The following is a 16,297-nucleotide window of genomic DNA, read 5'->3' on the forward strand; positions in this document are numbered from 1 at the left end:
GACAAGATGCTCAGGGAGGACTGAACTAAGGATGTGGTTTTGAGGATGAAAGATGAAGGAAGCTTCAGCTGATGACAATGGGCAAAGGCAGTGAAGGGACGAACAGTGTTGGGAAAGAATAGAAAGTAGTAAGGCTGGAACTGTGTGTGTGTGTGTGTGTGTGTGTGTGTGTGTGTGTGTGTATACATGTTTGTGTTTGGGGGCAGGAGAGGAGGGGAGACAGCAAGCGTGATGACGATGAGAGACCGATGGGGCAGGTGGGTGAAGATCATGTTTGCCAGGTCAAGAACTTGGCTTCTGTTGAGTAAGAAAGAACAGAGGTGACAGACAACGGAACTAGAGCCGGTGCAGCGTGAGGAATAAATTAGAAGCAGTGATGACAGGTGTCAAGGAGATCTGTGTTGGCCACTGCAGTAGTCCTGATGTCCAGCGTCCATGGCATTGGTCCATATGCTGGTGGAAACTGGCTCTTGGATATCTGTTGTGGATTTTTGTGTCAGGTATACCCCAGAAAGTTGGCAGGTCAGTTTCAGACAGGTAAAGCATTTCCTGCCTGTTGGGAAGGCTTATCCAGTACTGAAGAGGTAATGTTGAAGTTTTTAAAAGGGAAAGGAGGAGACAGGCAGAATGTTTTTGGTGTATTTAAAAGTTACTTCTAAAAGAGGGGGGAAAAGTGAAAGTTTAAAAAGATTTCTACTTCCAGAAGAATGACTACTTATTACCTGGCAAAAAATGTAGCTGTTTTTTTTTGTTGTTGTTGTTATGTTTTTCATAGGGGTAGAAAGAACTTTTTTTTTTCCATTTAGAGTCATTCACTTAGCAAGAGGGGAAAAATATTCAAGGGATATACAGATTTTAATGAAGATAACGAATACTTTTTTTTTTTTGAAGAGACAAAAACTCCTTACTTTTTAAAAAATTACTTGGTATGTAATACAAATAATTTTAAGATATACTTCAGTTGTTTTGCTACTACCAGAACAGATACAAAAAAGAAAAAAAAATATACTTCGGTTGTGTGATATTTAGAGAAGAGAAGGCAGCTGACTTTTAGGGGATGAGAAGGAAGGATATTTCAGCCATGGCACCCACACACTTCCTTAGCCTGCTCCATGTGCTGGTCTGTGCTCAGTCCTGGACTGTGGTGTTTAATTGATTTTTCTCCCTGCCCTCTGAGGTTGGTATTATTACCCCATTTATTTTATTTTTTTTAAGGATTTTATTTATTTATTTATTTATTTGAGAGAGAGAGAATGAGAGATAGAGAGCACGAGAGGGAAGAGAGTCAGAGGGAGAAGCAGACTCCCTGCTGAGCAGGGAGCCCGACACGGGACTCGATCCCGGGACTCCAGGATCATGACCTGAGCTGAAGGCAGCCGCTTAACCAACTGAGCCACCCAGGCGCCCTATTACCCCATTTAAAAGAGAGAGGAAACCATCTCAAAGAGCTTAAGTAACCTTAAGTGGCAGAGCTGGCTTTTGCCCCCAGGTCGTGTGATTGTTCTCCCACATTCATCACTGTTAAATGTCCTCACAGTAAAAATAGTCCATCCCGGGGTGCCTGGGTGGCTCAGTCATTAAGCCTCTGCCTTCGACTCAGGTCATGATCCCAGGGTCCTGGGATCGAGCCCCACATCAGGCTCCCTGCTCCGCGGGAAGCCTGCTTCTCCCTCTCCCACTGCCCCTGCTTGTGTTCCCTCTCTCGATATGTCTCTCTCTGTCAAATAAATAAATAAAATCTTAAGAAAAGAAAAAATAGTCCATCCCAATGTTCGGTCATATCTAAAAAGCAAACCAATTCACTGATATTACATTATGTCATCATGTGGATATTTTATGGCAAAGAAGGATGGGGGAGAAATGACAAGATGCAAGAATATTTTTAAAGTGTTTAATTTCTACGAAAATTATATAAGCATATGGTTTCCAGAAATCCTATTTTTGTATTTTTCAACAGATAAAAGCATTTAACTTACTGTACTAGAAAGTAGAACATTTCACTTTGTAATGGAAGAGATCTGCTTTTTGGCCCCAGTAACAAATCATTTGTTTGCCCGTGTTAGACAAAAATGATGTCAGCCCTTCCTGACCTGGCTAACTCTTGCCGATCACATAAGTCTTTGTTCAAGCTTCCGCTCTCTTTCCTTCCCCTGCCTCTTCCCATGCCTCAGCTCCCTCTGGGCTGTCCATCCTATCTCTGCCTCCCCCCACTCATTGCGCCCTCTACCCCGTTGGTGGATGCTGACGAGCTCAGTTGCTGTACCTGTCACAGGGTTACCTACGTGCTGCCCAGACTTACGGTCCGTGCCTCCAGGTTGGTTCCTGAAAACAAATACTGAATAAAGAGTTGTTGAACAGGTCTGCTCTTTGTCCAGGAGGTGGATGGCCATGCTACATTAAGTAAGGTGTATGGGGAAATGAGACAAAAGTTCAAAAACAGAGAAGGGGAAAAAAAGAAATGGGAAGGGGGACATTCTTTAATTTTCTTTTTTTTTTTTAATTTTAAATCATTTGTTTTATTTTTCTGTACTGGGAATTTTATATTCACTTAAAACCTTACAGTATAACAGAAACAGACATATTAACCCATTGTGCCTCTGTATAAACAAATATTTTCAGAGTTTACTCCTGGTATTTTCTTCAAATTACGCCACAAAACTAACTGCTTTGAGAGACCGTTTTACACTAGATTGATGATTTAAAAACAAGCTCAAAACCAACATGAAAACAAAGAGTTTTCCTCTCTTTCAGGACAAATGTTTTATATGAAGTTATCCTCTTCCAACACCTTTGGTCTTAATTCTGGGTGAACCAGGATGGTCGCTTCCTGTCTCGTTCAATGATTCTCTTACCGCGATCTCGTTGAGACGGTGCCTCTCCTGTGTACAGCACCACAGTCTCCACGGAAGGAACCTTAAAAGGGCCCCCTTCTTGTTGCCCTGTCTTCCGATTTCTGCAGTCTCCTTGCACACCTTTCTCATAGCAGTAGCCACAAAGGATGTGTTTCAGTTTCAGGTGACCACAGTCAGGACAAACGTCAATATTGTTCTTAACTTTAATAAGCTTCTGAGGGTTTCTTCCCCTACAGCAGTTAACTTCAATGCTGCGTCTGTTCTTAGGAGCTGCCATCCAAAAGATACTATCGGAAAGGCTGAAAATCTCCTTACTTCCATTGGTATCATTTGCTGGTTCTGTAAATACAGCTGGACCTTGGACTGCTAATGCTGGTCCCCACAGAGGACTGGGAAGACCTGGTCCGCTCTGCCGAAGTTTCCGCTGTAGTAGTTCCCAACAGCTCCGGAGGAGTCCCCGGGCTGCCGGCCACAGTGGGACGACAAGCACCAGCATGGCTGACGCCATCTTCCTCGCCCGAAGACCCCATTCTTTAATTTTTAAAAAAGGAGTTGCAGTTCCACATCCTAAATGTTTTCTCTGTAGCTGTTTGCTTGTTCCAGGTTTCATTCTGACATTAGGGGAGTCGATGATAAAGGCCAAAGAAACATCTGTCCATTTTGGTAGGATAAGATTCATCTTGATTTTCCATTTTCTTCCTTGCAGGCGTCAGCTTTGGTATCTCATGAGGGGAAGGGAGGTACAGGAGTCACACATGTCAAGGAGTGTCCAGTTGTCCTAGTAGAGGAGCACTCTCTACTCTATTACCACATCTGTCTGTTCACCATCAAATCCCTGGCAGAGCTGGTTAGTTTATTTCTCTAGTCTTCCCTCCCGCTCTGGCCCATGGCTCATCAGTTGTTACCTTTGCATTTCCTTGGCTCTACCAACAAATACCAATGCCATCCATAAATGAAATAGCCTAACTCCTGAAGCACTTAAGTCAATACCAATTAATTCATAGAGAGATCCTGGGGCAAATTAAAATATCTTTCCCCCCTTATCTATTTATTCCATTCCAGAGGCAGTATCCAGTTGCTTTGGTCTACCTCATCTGACTTCCAGTGATTTTTTTTTTTTGAGCAAGGGTTTGCTGGAAGTCTTCTTACTAGGTCTGTGCTGATGGTAGCTACGTGGTGCATTATTGTGACCCTTCTGGTTACCACAAAAATCTCTTTCGTGGGATTTCTGGACAGTTTTGAATGTGCGTTTTTATTTTTCCTGGTACCAAATAAGGTCATCTTTGTAAAAACATCAGCAGTCGTTCATTGCTTCATATCCCGTTTTTATCAGGATCACTCTTCTTGAACACCATAGGTAACAATACTTTCCTTCTGCTTTGGGGATTGTGGCAACCCTGTGGATTGGGTAGAGGTGGCATGGGTGGGCATGACTGAGGCGTGGCTGGAGGAGCCAGGGTGGTAAGAGAAAGAAAAGTGAGGATATGGCGGAGAAAGGTTTTTGTTTGTAAAGGACGAGGAGGTCTTCCTGGGAGGCACAGGTACTCCTTGTGGTAGGTCTCTTCAAGCGCTGAGCCGCCAAGAATCGGACTCACTAAACTACCTTACCCTTAGCAATGCTGAGAGACTAAAGAGAAGTTGGGCTTTGGATACTTTACGGTGAGACCTGTTGCAGCAGTGAGGGTTTGTACAATTCCCAGCTCCGTTTCCAACAAAGATTTTGAGTCTCACGAAGATAGCCCTTTCTCTTCCTCCTCTTAAGGAGAATCTGTGAGGGCCATATGACATGTTTCTCTTCCACAGACATTCACACTCATGTTAAATATCTCCTCTGTCACCTTTGGGACAACATGAAATTAGTTCTGTGAATTACAGGGCAGAAGAAAGAAGGAAATAGCTTGTGCAGGGTTTTTAAAGTAACTTTAATATGAGTTCAGTCTAACATATCTAAGCCCTTATCCTGTTTCCAAATAAGTGTCTTTTGAAAGAGTGGCTAATATCCCAGTTACCAGGTAGTTCATAAAACAAAGCCCTGCTCCTCTAAGGATTGATTGTTTATTAGCTGGTGAAACATTTTTGTGTGGTATGTTGTTGCTTCCAAGTCTCCTTCTCATACATTATCTCATTTTACTTTTCTGTAGCTTCACAACAAGCCTCATATAATTAGACCTTGTGAAAGACCTGTTAAAAAAGTGGCTGTAAGTGACTGCAATTTGCAGTCACATTTACTGACAGGCAGTGATGATGCTAATGACATAAGAGAACTTGGTTCAAGGAAACTGGTCATTAGGGTCACTAGTTGATCTGTGGCCAGAAGCTTCATTAATAGGAAAATTGTCACTCTCTGCTGCCAGACGACCTCAGGATTTTTGCCTCTGTTCAGGTTGATAACCAAAACGTTGCCTCTAAAAATGGGATACCATCTAATGATTAGGAGCAAATTTATGAATAACTCTAATAAATTTAATTTTAAGAACTGTTAGTTTTAGTAACTAATTTATTGCTTGATTATAGGAATTAGGTCATGTAGCCATTATCTGAGCTCGGGTCCTTTATTTTCAATAGAAACTCAAGCATGTTTAATAAACTACATAACTCATTAATAGTCTTTAAGTCCTAAGTCCTTACCTACTAAATGAACAGGTTGAGATATTAAAAAAGGGAAAAAAATTAATTGCTAAGTGTTTCTTTAGCCATCCTTATATTAGTTGTATTCGAAGTTTAAATAGATGTGAACATTTACAAAGAGCTAAAATGATGAGTAAGGTTACCAAACAAATAAATGAGTAAAATAACAACAAAAAACCACCCCAATTTATTATTACATAAACAACAGCAAAAATATCCTAGGAAATCTGGCTTTTCCCTCCCCTCCCACCCATTAAAAAGCACATGGGGAGCTCCTAGGTCTGTCTTAAAAGGATCACACTGGTCCCTATTGCTCTGTCTCACAAACACAGACACACACTCTTTCACATTCATTCAGTTTCATTCCTTGTAAGAATAAGTGAAAAGTCATGTTGGAAAGATAACTAGGATACCTGTTTTAATTCTGTGGCAAGGTGACTGTGTTCTTTTTTCCTACCTGATATTGACAGTATCCATAGACCTCTTGGTCCAACAATCAGCCTTTATATGTGATGTATGTTCAGATATGTGGAGTGACTTATATGAAGTCTGACTTCTTTAAAGGTAGCATGCAAAAGCATAATCAGGTTGTTGGAAGTAAGATAAATATGAAAGAATGTTTTTAACAATATTTTTATTAGAATTAAAATCATTTAAAGGTTTGTGAATCCCTCAGAAAAATAATAAAACCTATTAAATATTCTGTTTATAAATGACTGTTTTTCCAGTGAAACCCTAAGAGTATTAAACCCTAGGATGGCACCCCACGGGGCTCACCACAGCTAACATTTCCAGTGGCTGATCCACGTTATTGATGGAATACATTTTCAACTAGATGGATTTGACACAGATAACAGCCATCTTGACTGCATCAGGGAACTATTCATAAAACAAGGCCATTCCTGTGCAGGTGGAATTTTTTTTTCCTTGCAATACAAAAAAGGATTATAGTTCTCCTTTGAAAGAGAATACTTAAAAACCTGTCTTAAAATTATATGGCCTGAGGACATTTTGTGGTAGGCTACCCTACTTCAATTGTCTTAAATATTTGTGAGTTATTGTTTTCAATTACTTCTTACGTCCTTAGGTTTATCAGCTACACATGACTGTTTCAAAATCTTCCTCACTGTTATTTGGCTTCCCTAGTTTTATCACCAATCTAGGATATCTCTTCTGTGGACTACTGTGCAGAAAAGTGGTATCTTCTGCCAGAAAAGCTAATAACTGCGACACTAGAATTCTGCCAAAACCAATAAGTGAATTGGAACTTACAAATCCCTGCCCTAGCAATATGCTCTGGGACATGGAAAATATTTCTCTTTAGTAAATAGTTAGAAGATCATCTGCTTGGAAGTGATTGTTAGATGGCCTTTTTTGGTACCATGTGAATGTTGGGAAGAAAAGATACTGGGACGAGATGATTCTCATTATTAGCCGTTCTGTAATGCGTCTCCCTCAGTATATCTTCCTAATGAATTTTAGAGTTGAAAACCTTTGGTTTTAAGTTATTAAGTACTTAAACTAATAAACCCAGATTCTTCATGCATCTCAGGAATTAAAAGATATCAGAGCCTAGGGAAAGAAAATACAATTTGATATGGTAATATCATATAGAATGTTAAAAATGATTTAATTGGATTTTGGTTTTAATCACTGGAATAGTGTTGCTAAAGTCAAGGTTATAGGTACAATCTATTGTAATGGTCTGTGAGTGGTACATTTTCAAAATGTATGCCATAACTCACAAGGCAAGACATATAGAGGCATATGAGTGAATCATGGTGGCCAGACCAGTGCAAAACCAGCTCTAAGAATGCACTGGCCATCAGTTAGTGGTAGAATTTTGTGTGGAAGTCTATTTTATGTCATGACATTTCAATTTTTGTTAATTGAAGATGGGTGATCCCAAGGCTTCAGCTCATGCTTTTATAGAACACATTTACTTTTACAAAGCACAAACTATGTATTCTTAATGATAATCTCAAGAACTCTGTGGTAGATGAAGTGTCTGAAGGCCAGAGAGGTTGATGTGACCATGATTCATTCTTCACACATTCTGAGCACAACCAGGGTTTTAACTTAAGCCTGTTATATCCTAAGTTAGGTGTTACATGCTGCTAGACAGCAGCCATGCATGCCTAATAATCAGGACACTGCACATTTTGGCCTCCAAGAGGAAAGTACCATGTTTGCGTGTGGGCTTCTTGGGTTTTAGTCTAATCAAGGTTGATAGACCTTTCCTTCTAAATAGATCCTAGAGTGTTAGCAAGAGAGATTCTGCCTTGATGGTGGCAGCCATTTAGTCCAAAGATGATGAGGCTACTCATACTGAATTGACTTGTGTACAGAGTGAGAAACATATGGAAGTTTTAAAGGGATAAATGCACATTTACAAGTTTCCAACAAAGAAAATTCTCAGGCGCCTGGGTTTAGAATGGAGTTTGGGATTCTGTATAGTATTTTCTTTCTACATAGAGTGTGTATTTTCATGATAGACCCTTAACTCTTCTGGCTTTGGATTTCTCCTTTTGTAGCAGGTGAAAGACCTGGAGCTATGATAATATATACATTACAAAAAAAAAAAAAAAGAATCTGTCTCAGCCTGGAAAACATTAAGTTTTCAGAATTGATAAAATGTAAAATGAAAAGAAAAGTCAAAGTTGAGAAAAATAAGACTGAAGAGGCAAAATTCCAAGAACTTCTAGAGGTACAAGAGTTCTTTTGAAGCTGTACAGTGCCAACTATTTCATCTGTTCACCTACTTTACTGTTGCTGACCAGGTGTCAGTACTTCCTTATATATGCTTGGATACCTTATCACAGTACTGTGAACTTCTAGAAAAATCTGTGAGCTATTTATATTTCATACATTAAGATAACTGAAGAAGAATTTAGAATTCTACTCATTAAAGAGTTTTCATTACTCAGTTTATGCTTGATCCCTTGTGATAACTGGATGTACTTTCTAAGTGGAAATGTCAGGTCATTGGCAGAGGCATGGACTAGTTGGCAATTTCCCTAGAGAAGCTATTCTGAACTTCACCATGGTGGGCAAGCTGTATTGTAAACTAGTGTTTATGCTAATGGAGAAAGAAATTTTGATAATACCTTCTCATTTCATCACGTCATGTTAGCTCATGTTAAAGTACCAAAAGAGTATGTATGGTATGTCTGATGTGTTCAGACAGAGCACACTGGTAAACATGAAATAGAGGACAAAGGGGAAACCAATGAGAAAAGAAGGGAATTGCCTTATGAAGGTTTTCATGAATTGTTAGCAGGACTGACTGGAGAAAAATGATTAAACAATTTGCTTTTAAAGTCATAGGACCTCCCTTTTCTGCATCCTTGTTTTTTTTCCCCGGAGTATTGACCATATAGCTAGCCTCCTGGGGACATTGAAAACATTTTTGATTTTCCAACCAAAAATAGGTACACATGAATTGACGAAAAATGTATAATGTATATATAATGTATATTATATTAAATATATATGCTTTTTCTAAGAGCAAAAGTATTCTGGGAGATATAATTTGAATATCAGTATGTTGGAATTTTGAAGACAATTTGATAGTTCATAAAGTAGTATGGCAGAATTTTTGATCACTTCAAACAAATTAAGAAAACCCTGGGTATAGAATCTCTGCCACTAGGCACCTATTTCTTTCCTAAACCTTCCATTGAAACTTTTTTTTAATTCTTGAAGGGCCTTGCTTTCAACTGTCCTTAGGAAGGCTCTGATAGCCCTGTGTTGGTGGCTGATAATAGTTTGTATTAATCTTCCTAAGACAATTGGCTTTTTTTTTTTTAACTAAGTAGATGGTATTATCCTTAAGGAACGGATCCTTAATAGTAGGGTTTTCCAACTTGGTCAGTGAGCATATGGGAGATACTGTGTATACTGTTGGCTACCATTCTTTTAAAACTAGTTGTGTGGGAGGCAGTGACTCATCCAATGCCGACGTCTTTGGGAGGACCATCTGTTGGAGGAGGTATTCAAAGTTTGGCCAGAAAAAAATCCATGCTGCCATAGCTGTTTCCTCTGCTAGGAGCTACTCATGTGCTGCAAAAGCCCATGACATAAATTATCACAATTAAAAGCACTCTTCAGTGGGTTTTGTCCTTTTTTTTTTTTTTTTTTTTAAATCTCAGGGAGAATTTCAAAATGACTGATAGTTGTTATTGTTTGAGAACTAACCAAAGAGTATATGTGGAATTTACCTTTGGCATAGATTATGGTTTTTAAAATTTATTTAGGTTCAATTAATTAACATATAGTGTATTACTAGTTTCAGAGGTAGAGTTCAGCGATTCATCGGTCTTATATAACACTCAGTGCTCATTACATCATGTGCCTGCCTTAATGTCCATCACCCAGTTACCTCAAACCCCTACCTCCCTCCCTTCCAGCAGCCCTCAGTTTGTTTCCTATGATGAAGAGTCTCTTACGGTTTGTCTCCCTCTCTGATTTCGTCTTGTTTTATTTTCCCTCCCTTCCCCTATGCTCCTTTGTTTTGTTTCTTAAATTTCACATATGAGTGAGATCATATGATAATTGTCTTTCTCTGATTGAGTTATTTTGCTTAGCATAATACCCTCTAGTGTCACCCACAACGTTGCAAAGGGCAAGATTTCAATTTTTGGTGGCTGAGTAATATTCCATTGAGATATATATATATCAATCACACATAGATTATGTTTTAAAGTAACAATGCCTTTTTAGTCTCTAAGAATACTATTGTAGTCACCTTTATGTTTGCTTGGGAAGCAAAAATATTCTTCTTTAAGTTGGAACACAGCAAATATGGGGTGAGACTATGATTACCCCATCTCCACTCCCCAGTCTAGAGAAATATCAGGAAGCCTTCAATCCATTTGGATTAATAAACAGTTATTGAGGACTTGCTATTTGCCAAACATTCTGCTGGTGCTAGGTATATAGAGATAAAAAGGATACCATCTCTGTTCCCAAGGGGTTTACTTTAAGCCTGATAGGATAGATGAGCACATCCAGCTTGACATGTGTTTGTAAGGGCAATTCATTTCTACTCACTTCAAATTGTGGACTTTTTCCTTTTAGCATATTGTACATTACATCTAAATGTTACATAATCTGCTTGCCTGACAAATTACAAATGTTGATTACTCAGACCAAGCTATAGGAAGTGCAACCAGACTTTGACACTGTATATTCCCTAGACCCCTTCTAGGTGTTTTAGCCCGTTTTGAAGAAGTCCCACAGAAGTTCTGCAGGGAGGCTGAGCACAGAGGTCTGCTATGGACCCAGCTGCATGACTGAACACAGACCATGTTTTTTGCTCTTATCTAGACCTTACACCATAGCATGTCACAAGAGGCAGAGCCAATAGAAATGCTCTTCTTTTAGAGCAATTTAACATATTTAAGGGCCATTTTCTGATGCCTCTTCATCTTGACATGAGGTGATTAGTAAGTAGATATAAGCCCCCTCCTTGTCACCCTACCACCATCAACCCTGCAACCGGCAAATAGGGAATAAGCAGTCTTTTACATGACATTAATGTTTTATTATCTAGAAGGGGACTAAATATTGTAAACCTTTTCTATAGTAAGCCTTTATAATTTTGCAGTGGACATTTTGGAACTTTGAACTGATCGATGTAGTATGTGGTATGATACAATCCCACAATTAGGAGTGGGCTGAGCCATTTGGCTGGACTGGAGTCTTCATTCTACTCTTTTCTAGGTGTGACACAATACAAGTTACTTCTCTGTGCCTCGGTTTCATTACCTGTAAAATTAGATTAACTAGCCCTACCTGAGCCTTACTATAAAAATTAAATGAGCAATGCCTAGTCCATAGTTTGCACTAATAAAAATAGTAATATAAACAAAATACAAATAATTCTGTGCAACAAGTTATCTACTTTAGGATCTTAGACGGGATCCCAGGGAGGCAGATTTGAGCTATCCCATGTAGTAGAACTTTGAGGTCTCTATTGCTTTCATCTTAATGTGATGGAACATATTCATCATATTTTCTAAGAAATAGCCTGGCAGTGTTTCCTATTATTCCCTTATTCATATCAGAGGGTAAGTCATCCTCTCTGGCCTCTGCTCAGTACTAGGCTCCTGTCCCCACACAGAAGAGGAAACTCTTTGCTGAGGCTTAGGAGTCTGAACTTCTGGCAAGAACCACTGTCCCCAGTATTGGGCATGTTCCGCCTATTAAGGGCTTAGGTGAGAAAAAAACTCAAGGATGAGGGTGTAAATAGCTACACAAAGTGAGTGTTTAGCTCTTTGCCTGGCACAGTGCTAAAATTTGCGTAAGTAATCATTTATTTCTCGCAAAATCCTATGGGCAGATAAGGAAACTGAGGCACAGAAAAGTTGAATAATTTGACCACATTCATAAAGTCTATGGTGGGGCCATCATTTGAACTCAGGCTGTCTAGTCTCAGAGTCGTGCTATTAACCAGGGAGTCCCAGGCCTTCAGATTGAACTGGCCCCCTTCAGAAATGTTTTTGTGAATTACATTTGCTGTGTTGATATCACCTTCTGTTGGGAGACATTATGAGAAGTCTTGTAAAACCTGTCATTGTGAAGATTATGAGAATAATATCAGGATGTTCTGTGTCACACAGTATCTTCTTTGTGAGGGTTCCTATGAAAAATTTCTCTTGGTTCTTAATAATGAGAATAGGTAAACTCCCAGAGCAAATTAGTCTCATTTTATTTTCTGGACATTGTAAACTTCCCATTTTGAGCTAATCACTAGAAAGCTAATAATTGTATTTCTAGCCTTCCCTTGATTTGTCATTATGGTTTTGTCAGCCTTGCCTTTGTCACTACCTTTTTCTTTTCTTTTTTATTTAATTTCACATTTAAAAAGTAATTTTAAAATTCAAATTATACATGCACATAGAAATAAGTTCAAATGGTATGGAAGAACATAAAAATGAAAAATCTCCTTCCCTCTGTCCCATGCCAATTTCTACCCCTAGTTTTTAAAGTACTTCTTGAATATGTAGAAGATATTTTATGTATAAACAGTATATATGAGCATTATTTTAAATAGTAGAATCATGCTAATATACATTGTTCATCACATTATTTTAAAATTTCTATTTTAACTAGAGAAATTATCATAAGATATGTAAATAAAAGTTAATACTAACCCCAACCAACATTTTCTTTTTCTCTAAGGTAGGTAATGTTAACACTCCTTGTGGTATCTCATCTTAATTATAATACTATTTTTCCATGTTGTCTGTTTCTGTTTTTTTTAATCACCTGTACAATGAACTCTTTGCAAACTTGGACTGTGGCTTTGGTCATTACAGCGTTCCTGGTGCATACCACAATGACCAGCACAGAATGAGCATTTAATAGACAATTAAGGCAATCACCCAAATGAGAGAACATATAGATGAAGATATGAATGCCACTTCCTTTGTATAGAACGTTCTATAAAAGAGCCAAAGTTGAGCCTGAGCATGGCATTACGACACAAAGTCAAGAAAACACATTATTTGCTACTTAAGAGAAAATTCCGACAGAATAAGAATATGGAAATGGCTTGTTTGGAGTGCGCATATGCTTTCTCTCTTACCAGTACAAGAGCAAGGGCATGTGGGTTCTTAAAGGACTTTGGAGTAGAAATGAAAATTCCTGTACGTGTTTACATGGCTGGCTGGGAAGTTCACTCAGCAAAACATTCAACACGTATCTCCTGAGCAGCCTCTATGTATGAGGCACTGTGGGGACATTACAGTCAAGTTAGAGTTTCTGCCCTTAAGGCATCTGTAGATAAAAGAATCTAGAACGTAGCTAGAAATCTGGTGTTTAAACATAGAGGCATGATAATTAGAAAAAGTCTCCTGATTTTAATGTAACAGAACAAAGAAGGGTGCATTTTGAGTCCAGACAATAAATGTATGGGGGATTCCTATCTGGAGTAGAGGTGGGGGCCAAGGGTTGCGTGTGGTCAGGGCAATCCTCTCTGGGTTGCTTCTTAGCATCAGCAGTCCTGGAGTTTCTGTGCCATGGGAGGAGGCAGAAAGGAAAAGGAGAAACCAAATGAAATTCAAGTACAGTTGTATCACAACACTGAATATGCTAGAAAAATGCTTATTTAAATTTGCTATTATTGATGTCCTTAATTATATTTTTAAATGAAATGAAGATCAAGAAATCATTTCAATTAAGCATGTAAGATTACCTGTTAGACTATCAGCTGGAGAATTATGATGTCTATTAATTATAAGTAATTTTCCAAGTTTGGTAGGCAGGCTCTAATTTACAAATTATAGGCAATGAGTGGAAAAGGAGCACAGTGGTCCACCTTTTTCATCTCTGACAAAACCTTTTTCCCAATTTAAGGCTTTGGGAAGACACTTTACATTTCTTATCTTCGGCTTGTATTCCCTCCAGTTATTGATTTGTAGTTCCGAGGGTTATTGTTTCCTGAGAGCAAATTTAATCCTGACATTTTCACTCCTCAGATTGAGAATTAGGTTTTGTCTTTCTTGCATGCATTTAGGGCAGGCAATGTAAAGTTACCAGGGGTGTATTTAGCTAAGAATCACCAGCACCTCTGAAAACCAGAATCCCCGAGGAGAGCCAAATACACAGTGTAACAAGATACAGAGGAATCAATACTGCAGGCTTCCCACAGGAATGCAGTACAAATAAATGTCTGCATAGAAAGCTACATTCGGCTGTACTTGATGGGGGGGCGGGGGTGGGGAAGACCTTGCATTGGCAGCGCACTTGGGCTCCTTTTTTCTGTCTTTTTGTATTATATTGCTTAGGATCAAAGAATAGTTTTCAGATTACTTTTATCACAAGATTTATGCAAATAGATTGGTTTACAGATGTATTGCTGTTTCTTCCAAATAAAAGCGTTTTGCTCTCTAATAAAATAGCTGGCCTAAGCATCAGGACAGCCTATTACAATAAGTGAGGTCTCAGTGATAATTATTTTCAGCTGAGATCCTTGGGTCCTGGTGTCCCATTTAGTGCTCTATTTTTTAAATTATCTACAATTTTTCTTACTTCTATGACCCTGGCTTTTGTTTTTCTTTTTGCTAATTAGAATATGCTTTTTCTTACCAACTTAAGCATTCTGGAACCAATGCTTTTCCCCTACTTCTTTATATTTTATATTCTATTAAATGGTTTCTAGATTTCACACAGTCATTTCTGTTGGCTGGTACAATTGCACCATTAAATAATAGTAAATAAAACAGTGGGAGGCGGGGAGGGGGTGTTGTAGCAGGAAGAACAGAGCTGGTGCAAGGCAGTGTCTGAAGGGAGCAGCTGAACCAGCAAAAACCCTGAAAAGAAAGGTAGACTCAGAGAGCTGAGTCTCCAGCTGGGGCTCCCTTGGACAGGGAACATGGTATAAAGTCTTTGGAGCCTCCTGCCAAACATGTTGACATATAGTAGATACTTAATAACTTCTGAAATAGTCATGTGTACTGACTGGTCAGGCAAAGCCAAGAGTAACAAAATAAGGTTGAGGCCTTAAAAAAAAAAAAATCCCAGTGATAAACGAAAGCCTGATTGGATGAGAATGATACATATTGTTAGGAATTTAGTTTCTTGGTAAAGATAGAGCCTGTTTCAAATTCACATCTTGAGGAAGTTTGGTATTATTTCACATTTATTTAGCACTGTGTGGTTTTCTTTGAAAACTTGATGCTTTGGGGGTTACTTATATGTATTAATGCTTCCACTCCACCAGTTAAATACTCGCAGAGTATTTTTTCCCCAAAGTTAAATGTGATATAGTACTTTTTAAAATGCATTATTAGTTTGGTTGGTGATTCATGGCTTTTGGACTTTTGAAATTCTATATAAGGATTATAATTTTAAAATAATGCAAAAGATCATAGGAAAATATGATGGCAGTCTAGCAGTTCAGAACTGATACTGGAATGCAAAATTTTTAAAACAATTATAATTGTTATACATGTATAATAACATGTACAATTACATGTATAATAACAATTATAACAAATATAAATTCAACTTGTTTTCTATGTAGAGATTTTAGAACCTATGGACAGTTAATTTGTGTCAACTCCTTTACTATCATGCATACACATATGTTGCATAGTTCATATTGTACCTTGCCTTTTCACTTATTACGTGGCAAGCATTTCCCCATGTCTTTAAATAATATTTGAAAATATTATTTCAACAGTTGGACAACAAACCATCATGTGGATTCACCATAAGCTACTTAAGTATTCTTGTAGTGGTATATATAATGCAAACTTCAAAAAAATTCCCTAAATCTTTCTCCAGTCTTAAAATTTACTGAAATATTTTTGTCTTTGATAGAGTTTGGGTCAGTTTATTAAAAACACACACACACACACACACAAAGAAGACTGCCCTTCAGTAACAAGTTACTACCACCAAATTCCCTTCTCTTAGCAACTACACACATCTGCAGAGACAAAGGATGCTTCTCCTTTCACATGGGAGCCGTGGGTGCTCCCTTCAGCCAGCTGGAGAAGTGGGAGGCCATTGTGCTTCATTCCTCTGAAAAGCAGCTGCTACCTCTCAGAGCCCATTCCCCCTGCCTCGTAGCTGGACACAATTCTGCCAGTGAAACAGCACCTGCCTCTCTTGGAGCTGGGAGCCAGGACAGCAGTTGGGAGAATTGCTGTGGAAAGTGCCTGTTGGGGAATCTCATCAAAGGGAAACATGAGGCCTTCCTTATCTCTCCCTGCTGCCTGCCACGTGGATGTGAGGGCTCTGGCAGCTTTCTTGGACCTCAGGGACTAGGTCTGCACCCTGTGAGTGGCAGAGCAGTGAGCGAGGAG

At 38.8% G+C, this 16,297-nt stretch overlaps 2 protein-coding genes across 3 annotated transcripts in view; one reads left to right on the top strand and one right to left on the bottom strand.

The window, feature by feature from the left end:
* Positions 1–16,297, top strand: part of CERS6 (ceramide synthase 6) — a 315,670-nt gene that overhangs the window by 190,358 nt on the left and 109,015 nt on the right. The window lies entirely within an intron of this gene.
* LOC113919739 (39S ribosomal protein L32, mitochondrial-like) lies at positions 2,797–3,366 on the bottom strand. Its single transcript, XM_035726659.1, has one exon. The coding sequence runs from the start codon at positions 3,358–3,360 to the stop codon at positions 2,797–2,799; it is 564 nt and encodes a 187-aa protein (XP_035582552.1). The 5' UTR covers positions 3,361–3,366.

Source organism: Zalophus californianus, chromosome 3, assembly GCF_009762305.2.
Source record: "Zalophus californianus isolate mZalCal1 chromosome 3, mZalCal1.pri.v2, whole genome shotgun sequence".
Classification (NCBI taxonomy): domain Eukaryota; kingdom Metazoa; phylum Chordata; class Mammalia; order Carnivora; family Otariidae; genus Zalophus; species Zalophus californianus.

What these genes read in the sequence shown, in the direction of transcription:
- LOC113919739 (XM_035726659.1), bottom strand. Translation starts at nt 3,360, where the DNA reads ATGGCGTCAGCCATGCTGGTGCTTGTCGTCCCACTGTGGCCGGCAGCC.